Here is a 13,407-nt window from a genome sequence, read left to right on the forward strand (position 1 = left end):
TTAAAAGGATGGAACATGAGGGCGTGGAGACACAGACATGTCAGCAGCACACATCCAAAACTGTGCAGCCAGAACAGACTGCCATGAAAATCACAGTCTTGGAAGTTTTTGCATGCTGCCATTCAGATCTTTGTGCTGTCCTCTACTTATTCCTTTAAAAATTTTTGTTGCTGGTTTTTAAAAGGGATTTTTGTTCTCTCCTCAAATGAAGATGATGGGAAAGAATCAAACATTGTCTTACAGTTTAAGCCATTCTCTACACAGCTTAAGCCAACCAGAGAAAAATTCAGTTTGGTCAAACCACATTTTTCCATTCTGGTGGGAGGAGGATTTGAAATAAAACAAAAAAAAAAAGGAGAACTCGAATAATTTAAAAAGAGAATTTTGAAAGTCAGTGCATTAAACAGCACCATGAAAACTCAAATTCTATCAGTATTCAGAGGGGAGAAGAAAACCAGAAGTGGTAGGGAAAGAATGATCAGCGCGACACCTCCGCACAAACTGAACTAAGAACCCCTCTGCAGGTGCCTGGCAGAGAGCACTGCCCAGGAGCCCTGTGCCCCTGCTGCCCTGTGCCCCTATGCCCTGTGCCCTGCCTGCCCTGTGCCCTGAGTCCTGTGCCCTGCCTGCCCTGTGCCCTGTGTCCTGCCTGCCCTCCCTGCTCCCACCCTGCCTCCCCAGCACAGCTCAGCCCTCTCTGCCCTTGCAATCTCTGCTCCAGCTCTGCCCAGCAGGGAACCCTGCACCTCCTGCCCCTGTCCCCTTGCTGGGCTCAGTGGTGTCCCCGTGCTGGGCTCCTTCAGAGTGGGAGCTGAACTGACACGAGGAGGAGGAGCTGCTCCCAGTGCTGCTCTGACTGCCCAGGCTTCCAGCCCCCAGGCTCCTGTCCCCTCCAGGTCCCCTCCAGCCTCAATCCTGACTCCCAAGGAGTCCCTTGGGTAACTCCTGCCTGCAGGCACTGCCAGCCTGGGCTCTGCCCTCTGCCAGCACTGGGTCCTGGCCTTGGCTGCACCTGTGCTTGCTCCTGACTCTTCCCTGAAAGGCAAATCTCTGTGAGAAGATTTGAGAGGGGTTTAAGAAACCAGACATATCTGTAATGTTCCCCACATGAGCCCCTGCTAGCTACAGAGGATGTAAAATAGCATAGCCTGAGCTTGGTCTGTCCCTCTCAAGGGACAGAGGGACCAAGTTCCACAGCCCCAGGTGCACAACTCCAGCAGGGTCACTCCCACCCTGCAGTACAGCCTCTGAGGAAGCTTTGCATTTCAGAGGTTCTGGGCCCATGCAAGCCCAAGGAAGAGCATGAACACACCACAGAGGCAGGTTTGAGAATAAAGATAGGCAAGAGCACTGACTCCCAGTCCCCTGAGACCTGCAACAACCCCAAGGGACACAGGATCCTCCACTCACACACACAAGTGTTACAAAGTTACAATTCCCAAGGTAATTTTAAAATAAATTGACCAATAACCCCAACAAATTAAAATTTCTATTTTGTCAAAAATCTTTCCTTGTAACATCTTATATATTTGTTTGTATATATTTCCCTCATGTCTAGCATACAGTAGAATCTATCTGAAGTATTTTTTTAATAGGAAAGAACATATGTGCCATAGGTCAAAGTTATAAAAGCAGAATTCAACAGGCCTCTACAGGAGGCAGAATTAGACAGGAGCCCCAAGACAAGAGATTTAAATTTCACCCATCAACATCAGCCCTGTTTGAGAGGCTGGCACAGCTCAGGAGTTAAACCATAAGGGCAAAGCCTGCAGTGAAGCAGGAGAGGATGAGAGGTATTTAGGAGTCTAAAAATCTTCACAGACTCAGTATGTGGACTGAGCACAATTTTTAGAAGCTGCTGTGTATCTGGAGCAGTAGGAAGAATCTTGCTACTCTCAACAGCAGCTGGTCTCTTGAAGAATTCCAAAAAGATCAATAGGCTTAAATTTTGCAAAAAGCAATGCCCTGGCATTTATTTAAAAGACAAAATGTAAATGCTAAACAGGACTGGAGGATCTGCAACTTATTTGCAGGTAAATTTCAATTTTGTTCTAAATTCAAGCAGTGCAAAAGACTAATATTCAAATCTTAGTGAGACCAGAAAGAGAAAAATTGCATTAAAGCAAAACTAAATTATAGTAGGAAAGAAGTCTCTGGATAGGATCCCCCAAGTTATTTCCCATGAAGTACTTGAATTCTGAAGTACCATGTAGAGTTCTAAGCACCAATTTATAAACAAGTGAATTTCATGCAAAATAACACATCTGGGCATGTTTAGACCTCTGACAATTTATAGTTCAGTAGGTTTAGCACATCTCTAAGTGGAAAATACTTCTCAAATAATACCTGCCTATTTATAGCTACACAGACATGAAAATACAACTGTGAAACCTGAGGATTCTTTTTTTTAATGTACTGTGACATGTATTATAATTCTTACCAACAATATTTAATTATATCAACATTTTCTGTTCTATTGCAAGTCTTATAAAGAGAAGCAAACTGAGTCACCTGCTGTGCATATTGTAAAGACAACTTGAACTGAGTCGAAGAAGAAGAACATGACGAGGAGAGACACGGACGCTCCGATGGGCAGGAACAGCGCCTGGGTGGAGTCGATGGTTTGAATACCTGCAGGACAGAGGGGACACTGAGCTGGTGACACACAGGGACACAGCACAGGGCAGGGCTCTGGCAGCACATTCCCTCTTGGTGCTCTGTGAGCCCAGCACAGCTGCCTGAGGAGGCTCCAGCTGAGCCCTGCAGAACCCAGGGACTGAGAGCTCAGTCTGACCTTGTGCCATGGACAGAATGAATGACAAGCTATGAAAATTAACATTATTGAGGGATTAGAATCACTTTACACTGAGACACATAAATGTGTTGAACAGAGCATATGTGAGGTTTAATTAATCTCTGACCAGTGTTAGGCTGGCCCAGCTCATGCAAAGGGTGCCACAGCTCAAATTCCACTTGGGTGAAGGCCACCAAGCTCTTAAATTCCATCACAGGCTGCAATCATGAGATAATATCAAACCTAACAATAAAGGGCAGTTTTCAAAAAATACCCAAGTCATTTATCTGTTTATGAAACCACTAGGTCAGTGAAGTGCACTGTAATTGCCTTTTTGCTAAAAACCATCACAAATTCAGGCTCACATTTCATAGCTGGCAGTAATTTTAAACAGGACAGAGATACTGAATTATTTTCTTCTTAGCATTTCCCTCACCTCACCCATGCAGTGTGAATACCAGGGATGTTAATCATGGGACAGGACAACTTTTACTGTATTTCTGAGTTTTCAGAATCACCAGCAAAATTGAGAAGTCCACCTAACCCCACAAATTCCAAGACTTAACCAGTCTCTGCAGCTATTTTTACATTTGATCCCTGGGGAGGAAAGAAGCCAGAAGCAGCAACCCAATTAAAGATACAAGACACACTTCTACTCATAGAGCACTAAAGTAACAACAGGGAGCATCTGAAATAGTCACATGGTAAGTGACCAATAGAAAATAATACAAGACTAAGACCTAGAAGAGATGTAAAACCAGCTTGACATCCACTGTGTTATCCTAAAATAACTAAACACTGCTGTATGAAGGGGGTTTTACCAATCCCAGGATTTGAAGGGTAACCTTTAGGGTTGAGACATACACAGTCAAGTAAATATATACAGATTGTGTGTCAGTGTTTCTGTGTAAGAATGTGTCTTATTTTATTTTTTCCTGTCAAGAGTGGCAAGTCATATAAATAACAGGTTATCTGTACAACTCAGTTACCAATGTATCTGAGTATGTGGGAAAACCTCAAACACACATGAAATGCATTCACTACAACTTAGTATCTGTTATAAATATTCAACCATTTCCATAAAAGAAAATCTGAACAAAAAGCATGGAAGTCATGACAGTTGCACATGGTCATGTCATTTATTAGTTCATGCCATGATCTATTTATTACTCTCAAACATAAGTAGTACAATAAATTTTAAAAATAAAAAGCAGAAGAATTCAGTCACTTGGGATTTCTATCTACATTGCTGAGGTTTGGCACATTAAGGTGAAGTGCAATGTAGATAGTCCAGTGGTGACAGTGTGAAGACACAAAAATTCTAATCTGTGACTTAGACCTAATTCCTCCTGCTCTGAGAAAGCACATTTATTCACGTCCTTCAACTTCCCAAGGGAAAAACCAAACCAAACCAAACAAAAACCCAGAAATGACACACTGCACACCACCTTGGCATCTTGGAATTAGTGCCTGCAGCATTAAATGTCAGAGTTCTTCATTTAATTTCTGATCATTTTGACAGCTAATCCCCTTAATGTGCTTACTCCCTAGCCCCAGACTGTCTTCCCTTCCTTCCCAGATGCCAAAAGCCTCAACTGCTCATTGCTGTATCACCAAGCACAGCAACCTCTTTGCTCTGTGCTGCCAACAGAAGCAGTGCTGTGACAACTATTTAAATTCCAAGAGTCTACATTAGAAAAGACAAAACCAGCATGAGACACATACAACATATGTTATTTCATTCCTCATTTTAAAGCTATGCTTCTTGCTCTAAACAAAACAAGCTTGGCATTCAGGGTTTCATGCACAGGGCTTCTCACTCCTGCCCTCTATACTCTGGGAAACAATTTCACTCTAGAGTGAATATTGCCTTTTCTCAAAACATGGCAATATAAATTGCCTTCAGTTAAACACAAGTATGAATTTACAACACACTGTGCACACTGTGTTCTACTGTAACTGATCAGCTCCATATTTTCACCTGCAAAACTGTGCATGTCAGATGGCCAAGCTGCCTGCAATCTATTTATAGCCCACAGAAGGGACAGTCACCATGCAGGAGCTGACATGTTAATCCCACCCTGAATAGACAGTGTGCAGACACATACTTTGTGGTCCATTATAAATGAGTTGCCCAGAGCCATGTGAACTCTCTGCTTCAGTTTCTCTACTGATAAGGTGAATCCTCCTCAGGGAATTGTCAGTGCACCCTGCAATCCCTCCCTGCTTACACACTGGCCAACACACCACAGCAACGAGCTCCAGCCAAAAAAGGAATTACACCCCCTTCTCCTGACTGTGGGGTGGCTTTTTTCAAAGTAAAGCTGTTCCCATTTCCAGTCAAGCCTGACAAATTGTGCCACATGCAGTTTTTATGCATTATGGAAATGTTATGTTGATGTTTTAAATTCAGCTTCCAGGGGTGTGACCCAGCCGTGGACAGCAGTGTCAGAGCACAGCAAGGTGGGAATGCCCAAACACAGCCTGGGACCTGGGAATCTGCAGGTGAGAGTGCCCAGACACAGCCTGGGACCTGGGAATCTGCAGGTGAGAGTGCCCAGACACAGCCTGGGACCTGGGAATCTGCAATGCAGCAGCTCAGACACAGCCACAGGTGAAGCAGGAGGTGCAGCCCTGAGGTGAAGCACAAAGGGAAGGAGTAAAGCTGACCCTTACTGTTATTGGTGCTGTTGCCATTAAATGACCCAGTGGTGCTGCTGTTGTCCTTCTCTTTGTCCTGATTCTCAAAGTCCATGTTCAGAGACCTGCAGGGAACAAAGCAAATGTGACAGGTGAGTTCCAAACTCCTGCTCAGGCTCATCAGCTGCAGTTTCATGCCCACTGCCCCTAGAGAAGCCCTGTAATGCTGGTTATTGCAAACAACACCAGACACAGTGGGAAATTAAAATAACTGAAGTGCTTAGCTCCAAATGAGGCCCCACATCCCAGACTCTGCAGGGAGATCAGTCACCAGTGTCTGCACTGGGGAGTGCTGGAAATCTGTGCTGCTGTTTGTTGTTACCTGATTTCTGGGAAGTGTAGAACATGATGGAAGTACAATAAATATTTCAATTCTCTTGTGAATTTGAACTCTTTCCAAGTTCTCATTTTTGTTCCTTTTCTTTCAAATTTGACTATCAGGTTTCATTTTTAAGACAATAATATTTCCTTCCTTGAAATGTTCTCATGAATGACCCAAACTAGCTTTTAAGTGTCTGCTTAATGTAAGGTCTTACTTCACTGAAAAAATTTCAGCAAAGCCTAGAAAATAATCAGATATATATTTTACATGCACACAGAACAGATGACTAGAGGAAGCTCTAAATAAATAGTACAAATTAATACACTTTTATTAATCCATAGGAGCTGACAACATTCCCCTGAATAGCCAGCTCAGCTGCTATTGATTCTTTTCATGTTGATATAAACACTTTTTAAAAGTTCTAATTTAGGACAGTATTCTACCCCTTTTGCCACAGTCCTTCACTTTGATACAACTTTCAAATTATATTCTAACACATTTGACATAACCTTCTGAAAAGGGGGAATTTCACTTAAGGTCTGTTTTGACCAGCAATAATTTCTATTGTTAAATTCAATGTGCTTTTTAACAAAAAATACCAGCAATAAAGTTTATCATGACAGTTTCTCACTGATGCATGTGTGGTATCCACAATTTAGCTGCATATTGATTTATTCAAATGAGCTACAGAGAACCACCAGAAGCACTGTGCATCTCCCACTGCACAGCTCCTGTCTTAAGCCTACAGCAGCATCCAAGTATTCCAACAGAACTTCCAGGTCAACAGGAATTAAAGTTCTTTTCAAGTTTAGCTTAACTGAGTTACACAAAGTAAACAAATTCTATTCATTTATCAGACCAGTAACAAGTACACCACGGTCTTCTAAACTTTTCTAGAGGTGTCACAGATATTTTATTGCAGTGCACTGATCATGGACTGCAATGCACAGGTGAGCAAGTCTGTGCTGCAGTCCCAGAACCTGGAATTAGGCACAACCAGGTCTATAGGATCAAAACACAAGTGGTGTATTAAAGACAGAGGGGCTGAGCAGCTTCACTCCACAAAACAAATCCAAGAAAAAGGCTCTTCCAGCAAAGAACTGGTTTGCTTCCTTTGCTTCTATTAAGCAAATGCTCCCCAACAGTGTTATGAGATTAAAGCAGCTTCTGGTCTCAGGCAAAACACGAGGAAGCTTCCACCTCAGACCCACAGTGCTTCTACACAGATCATGGATCATCAGCTAAAGAGTTATGGAAAACACAAAGAGGCAATAGAGAATACTAAAATTCTAACAAATTAATCTGTTGTTCTTAGCTTGTTCTTTTAAAGATCTCTTTGCTCTGCCCTTTGTTTGGAGTGCCTCCATCATTCACTTGCACTCCCCTTTCCCCCATTATGCATTGTAGCTTTATAGTTTTCCTCTCAAGCTATAAAAATTTGGGAGGAGGCTGACAGCCCTCCAGGACTTGGTCCAAGATTCACACAAACAAGATAATTCTTTTCTCAGGGCAGTGTTTCCTTCCCCTCTGAATTAGCACAGTTTAGCAAGAACCTCACCCCATCATTCTCCCAGTGGCATCGAGCAACTCATAACTTAAGGGATTTCTATCAGCAGAGAAAACTGGAAATAAAACCTATCACATCTACTCTCATAAACAACCTCAGCCCCTCTCTTTTCATTGCCATAGTGTCAGCAATTATTATTACCTATAAATATCCCTGCCTCCAAAGTAAGCATAAATTAGGAAATTACTTTCACTTAACAACACAGCTGCTCTTCCAAGCCAACCTCTGAATAATCTCCAACTGTTTTATGATCTGGCTCTTCCCTCTGCTACAAATTATCACTAACATACTAAAAAAACCTAAGAAGCAATCATTAAAACACCTTCCAAGAAAGTTAAAAATCATACTGTAAAGCAAGATAAACTCAGAACTACTGGGCTGTAGAGAAATGGCAAGCTGGGAAACATTCCCTGTTTTGTTCAAGTTTCTCCTGGGCTCCCAAGGGAATGCTGAGTCAGCATCTCCCCTGGGGCACTGAGCTGCTCCATTGTCTTTTCTGTGGGTCCTCAGAGCTCCAGCTGGTTGCATTTCCAGTGCAGGGTTTCAAAGCAAGTCACCCTCTCCCAGGGAGCCCCTCGGGAGGGTTACACTGAGGCCAGAGCAATGAGTAATGCTGGCACTGCCTGCAAAGCTCAGATTCAACCATGGATCACTCCACTGCACAAATGCCTCAGGGAGACCCTGCAGGACATGTTCTTATCAAGCAATGGAGAAAACAGGAATGCAAGGATTTATCTATAGGGGCACCTGCAGATGCAACTTATTGAGAAGTCCCTTCTTGCTCTAGCAGTGAGGACAGCCACCCACCTGAGAGCTGTGGGAGCATGGGAATGCCATGCTGGAAAGCCAACCCTCAGCACAACATGTTCACAGGACACTGGGTTCACCATGTGAGCTCCTTTCTATTCACACCCACACTTTGGACACTCAAACCCAGAGACAGAAGGCCCCGGGGTCATCCCACACTTCTGGTTTGGCTCAAAAGCAGGTATTTGAACAGGTAGATTCTGGGTTAAATCTGGCCTTACATAAGCTGAGAGCCCGTCTGGGGATGTGATAGGATAAAGATTTAGCTGCTACCTGCAAAGCAACCCCAACATTAAAGTCACAGAGAAGCATTTGGACAAGAAGGTGGCTGTCCTGCCCTCAGAGACACCCTGTTCCAGGCTGAGCTCACCTCTTTAGAAATCCACAGCTAACACCTCTACTTGCATGTTCCAGCTTACAGCTTGTAATGGTTTAAGGGATTAGAGCTGCCCCTTTGGCAGCCAGCAATAGAAGTATGTCAAGCTCAAGGACTGAGAGCAGTCAGAATGTGCATGAGAGAGACGTTCAGAAGGGCTGAAAGCAAAATCTCCTGACCGGGCACAAACGCAGGCAGGAAATGCTCGTTCAGAGAAGGGAACTCCTCTCTAGTGCTGCACTTGGTTCTGGGCTTCACCCACAATTTATCAGACATTCCTCTGAGTATACTGGGGGTTTGGGATTTTTTCATTTGTTTTGGACAAATGCTGCTTCTATTAATAAGGACAGTGGACCAAGGCTTTCCTTTGTTCCCCTGACACTGCCTCAGATTAGATCCAGCACACACGTGGATTTTATCCTAATGACTCACCCACCCAATTCCTTCTGATCCTATTACTGCACTTCTGTTTCAGCCACTTGCCAGGAATATTACAACTACTCTACCTGCTTCTTTTCAGTTGAAAATCAGAAAGCAAACCCACCTTCTGCAACACAAAGGTTAACTGAGGAGTGCTATTTTCTTTTTGTCTTACAACAGCTCTGCAGGAGACAAGCACTCAAATCCAGATGAACACACCACTGCTGACAGATGAGAATGAGCACCCTCAGCTGTAACTTTTCTTTCCAGCACATCAGTTTTCTAAGAAAATTCATCCGCTTTGCCAGAAGTTTTCATTTTACTACTTTAAGAACTTCCAGGTGAATATAATTTTGTAACTTACTACCACACTTTAATTTCTTAAATAACTTAATTGTATTTCAGACCTGTTTGTTAACACCACTGCACAATTTTCTGTAAAAAACTGGTTTTGACCTCACTCTCTGATCAAAGACAATCAGTTTGTCCAAGTCCCCAATGTAACTGTGGGTTTTAGCTCAGACACCTGCTAAAGGAATCACATATAGGAGATGAATTAGGAAAGCAATTTTAAAACTCTGGGACCCTATTTTAGTCTGTAACTCACATTGTGGGGTCTTCAGGATACACACAAAGGCAAAAGACTAAAACAGGACATTTCCTCAATGGTTTGTATCTATCACCATCCCACCATTCCATCCATGAGTCAGATTGCTCTGGAGTTCACAGTCCTTGCTAGGTGAGTAGTTTTAAATGTAAAGTATAGGACAAAATGCTAAGAGCATATGTAGGTACCAAGAGGAAGAGGATGGCAAACAGCAGGGGAAAATTTTGAAGGGCAAGGAGCTCCAAGAAAGAAGCAATTCAAGTTCACACACTCCTGCTGTTTTATATTGCACTATGCTTTCATAATTGAATCTTAATAAATGCTATTGCTTCTTGCAGTCAGATACATAGTTCCTTTTTACACAATAGCATAAACTCAAATAGTTAAAAATTTAATTAGTTCCTTGACAATATGCTAATCTGACTCAAAACTTGAAGAAAAAACTAAACAAATCCAACCTTTGATTACTTTTTTATTCTGATCATCTCTAGATTTTGTTTTCCCAAAGCTTTCTATTTTAATTTCACCAGCAGTGCTGTTACCTAACGCTTGCTAACAACAACAGACAGCTCCTGCAAAAAAATTGCCTCTTTCATTATATGACTTTATTAACTTACAGTAGTGATATAAAACCTCTTATCCTAAAACAGCTGCAGCTGACATCATATGGATGAGCACAGCTATCATCTATTTCAGGAGTGCTCATAGCAGTTCAGAGACTCCACAGTGAGTGTAAGGCCTTTTATCACAGAGCTGTGAAATGAAGCAATGTTCTTCAAGAAGCAGAAAGAAAACAATGCTGTATTTAAGTTTAAAAAAATACTTTCATATTGTGATGATATTGTTTCAATATTTCAGTATGAGCCTCATTCCTTAGGTGCCATTACAGTAAAACAAACTGTATAATACAGCATGCAAGTCTAAAAGGACAATTGAGTTTTCTCTGAACTATACTCAAGTCTCCTAAAATGAGGCAAATTTGATTTTTGAAGACTCAGACTCATCCTGCAGCAGTTCTCAGATGTTTTACTGGAGTTGAACACTGGCAGTGTTTCCCATTTCCCCATGAAGCTGTTACTGACACTGGAGCAAGCAGCAGTGGGACTCAGGGATTGCTGCTCCACAGGACAGGTCTGAAATCACAGCAGAGCATTCCCAATCTACCACCTCTGGCTAATGGATTGAAAACTCTGCTATCCAGAACATTACCTTCTATCTGTCCCAACAATCCTTTTCTACTCTCTAAAATAGGATTTTACAGAGCTGTCCTCAAGGACTGACTTTTAAGTCATCTTATATGTGCTTGTAAAATGACAATTGCATCCTTCAGAAACCCCAGCTTGCTATTATTGCTTCCTTTTCTATTTCCTTCTCAGAAGCAAATAATTTTTATGTCTATGTCTGACAAAGATACAATGAAACAAAAAAGGCATAAACTGTATTCAGTCACTTCCAATATTTTTACTTGAAAAATAAAAACTCTGCAGAACCTTAAAAAGAAAATCTTACCTGAAACTGCCGTAGACTATGAGGAGAATAGAAATCAGGAAGGTAGACACTTGACTGGAATCCACAAGGGAATATGCCCTGCAATTAGGAAAAAGAAGGCAGGTTTGTCATTGTGAGTGTCCATTTGCTAATTCTTTTTCTTATTTTAATATAACTGAAACGGATGACAAATCACTGGAGCTCCCTCTGGAATTCTTGTCTCATCTGGAACACAAAACCTGTAGCTTGTGAATTCACTCATTATATTCAAGGCTGCAGCATGAAAAACCTGCACAGCCAAAAAAGGACAACTCAAAAGCCTTGTGGTAATTTATTCTGAACTCACCAGATTCAGGGGTTTTTCCTCAAACTCATTAAAATTACTTCAATTGCAGCTACTGCAAAACCTGCACATCAATAACAGTAACCTGTTACATCTTCATAGGGGCACTATGGCAGCTGAGGTTCACTTAGCAGGGGGAAAAACCCCAAACAAACAAAAGAAACCCCCAAACCTCACAACAAGCAGCAACATTCATTTATTAAACCACACTCAATCACCTCCCTATTCCAGCTTGCAGATCACTCAATGCAGGATTACTGACGGACATTTCAAACCCAGCTTTACCTGACTGACTTCCTAATGTCACACCCTGTGTTTAAAGCATGAAATATGAACATTCATGCAGCAGAGGCCACTGTGCTGGCAGGGCACAGCAGGCAAGGGAGGCTCTGGGAGTCACTCTGCAACTCCCAACAGGTTCTCCATAACTTGTACTAAAGTAATGGAAAAGAATAAGAATAATACTCTGTGTTAATTGCATTAGTCTTATCCTACAAAAGACATAACTGAATATTTCTGAAACCAACCAAAAAGCCCAATTTCAGCAAGGCTATGGATATGGAACAAAGATAATTGAATTACATGATTGTTCCAAATTAAGTACCGCTGAGCAAATAAAAACTGAAGATACGAGACAGTTAAAGAAACACTCATCCCATTCCCAATTCAAAGGCAATTTAGAGATAATTACCAAACCACTAGACACACAATTTAAAATACTTTTGTTTAATATATAAACACAAATGTGAATCTTCTACTACAGAAACTCAATATTAAACATCACTGACAAACAGACTGCCTCTTCCAGATGGAATTATATACTTGTGCAATAAGCTTTTAAGAAATTAGATACTGCTTTGGTTAATTACCATTAATAACTTCCACATATGTTCACATTAAAGTGAAAATCAGGTATCTTATTTGCTCATAATGCTGGCCAACACAAAGACAATCTTAAGCTTTAAGTATTGTATTTTCTTTGTATGCATGATCTTTAGTTCCAGGCTGTGGAATAGAGCCCTGAAAAGCATCCATGAAGATCAATAGAGTGAATTGCAAATACATGCAACACAATAACTCAGCACTTACAACCAGTGCACACATAAATGTTCAGGTTATACACAATGCAGTTCACAGCACATGACTTTCATGCCATGGTTACAGCTAAACTCACACCAAAGGAAAGAGCCTGAGCACATTCACACTGGGTCTGTGTCCTGTTTCCAGCTCTGATTTCAGAAGGAAGCATTCCCTCATCCAGCCTTGCACAAAGGGAAAGGAAAGCTTTGCATTGTTTGGATTTGAGAATAAATAGTGGAACTCGTCTATTAAAAGAATATTCAGAAACTCCACATTTATAAGAAAAACAAAATTAATGGAATTTCAGAATGGATTAAACATGGCCAGGGTTATGCACTGAATTTTATTAACTTATGTTCATAAAATTTTATCTTCACAAATCAGCAAATACTTTTGAGATGAACAATGTTTGCTACATAATTCTTCATTCGGTGACAACACTGGAGGCTATGATAATTAAAATGCCATTTTGTCATCATTTTAAATGTTAGTCACAACAACGCTGTAAATGTTACAAAGATTCATAAAACAGATAAAATAGAGATGATGGAGCATGGATCAGCCCTGTGCATAAACCATCAGTCTTGTATTAAAACTGAGAGCCCTCTGGTTGGATAAAGAAACGGAAGAAATGCAAACCCGTGTTAAACACTGATCTCACACATCCCAGCCCTGCTGTCAGGCTGCACTGGTGCTCAGGACTGCAACCTGCTCATTCTGTGCCAGGCAGGAATGAGAATTAAAGTCCTTCCATGCTGCACAAGTGCAACAGAGTAAACAGAAACTCATCACAGAGCAGAGATGTTTCCTGACCACCCCCCTAAAACAACCTCAAAGCTCAGTGCTGCTACCAGGACAATGGTCTGGGGAATTTCATATTCCCTGATATTCCAGCAAACAGGG

The 13,407-nt window shown here is 41.6% G+C and overlaps 1 protein-coding gene across 3 annotated transcripts in view; it reads right to left on the bottom strand.

Moving 5' to 3' along the window:
* Positions 1-13,407, bottom strand: part of SPPL3 (signal peptide peptidase like 3) — a 56,937-nt gene that overhangs the window by 12,522 nt on the left and 31,008 nt on the right. Inside the window, exons 1-4 of one of the 3 annotated variants that reach the window (XM_059485466.1) lie at positions 12,599-12,751; positions 11,103-11,180; positions 5,471-5,559; positions 2,512-2,631 (exon numbers count right to left, since the gene is read on the bottom strand). In XM_059485466.1, the coding sequence (XP_059341449.1) occupies positions 2,512-2,631; positions 5,471-5,559; positions 11,103-11,180; positions 12,599-12,681 (370 nt within the window). In that variant the 5' untranslated portion in view covers positions 12,682-12,751. Of the gene's footprint in view, positions 1-2,511; positions 2,632-5,464; positions 5,560-11,102; positions 11,181-12,598; positions 12,752-13,407 lie in introns of those variants that run through there. The other 2 variants (XM_059485468.1, XM_059485467.1) reach the window with 2 other exon arrangements.

Source organism: Ammospiza nelsoni, chromosome 18 (genome assembly GCF_027579445.1).
Source record: "Ammospiza nelsoni isolate bAmmNel1 chromosome 18, bAmmNel1.pri, whole genome shotgun sequence".
Lineage (NCBI taxonomy): Eukaryota > Metazoa > Chordata > Aves > Passeriformes > Passerellidae > Ammospiza > Ammospiza nelsoni.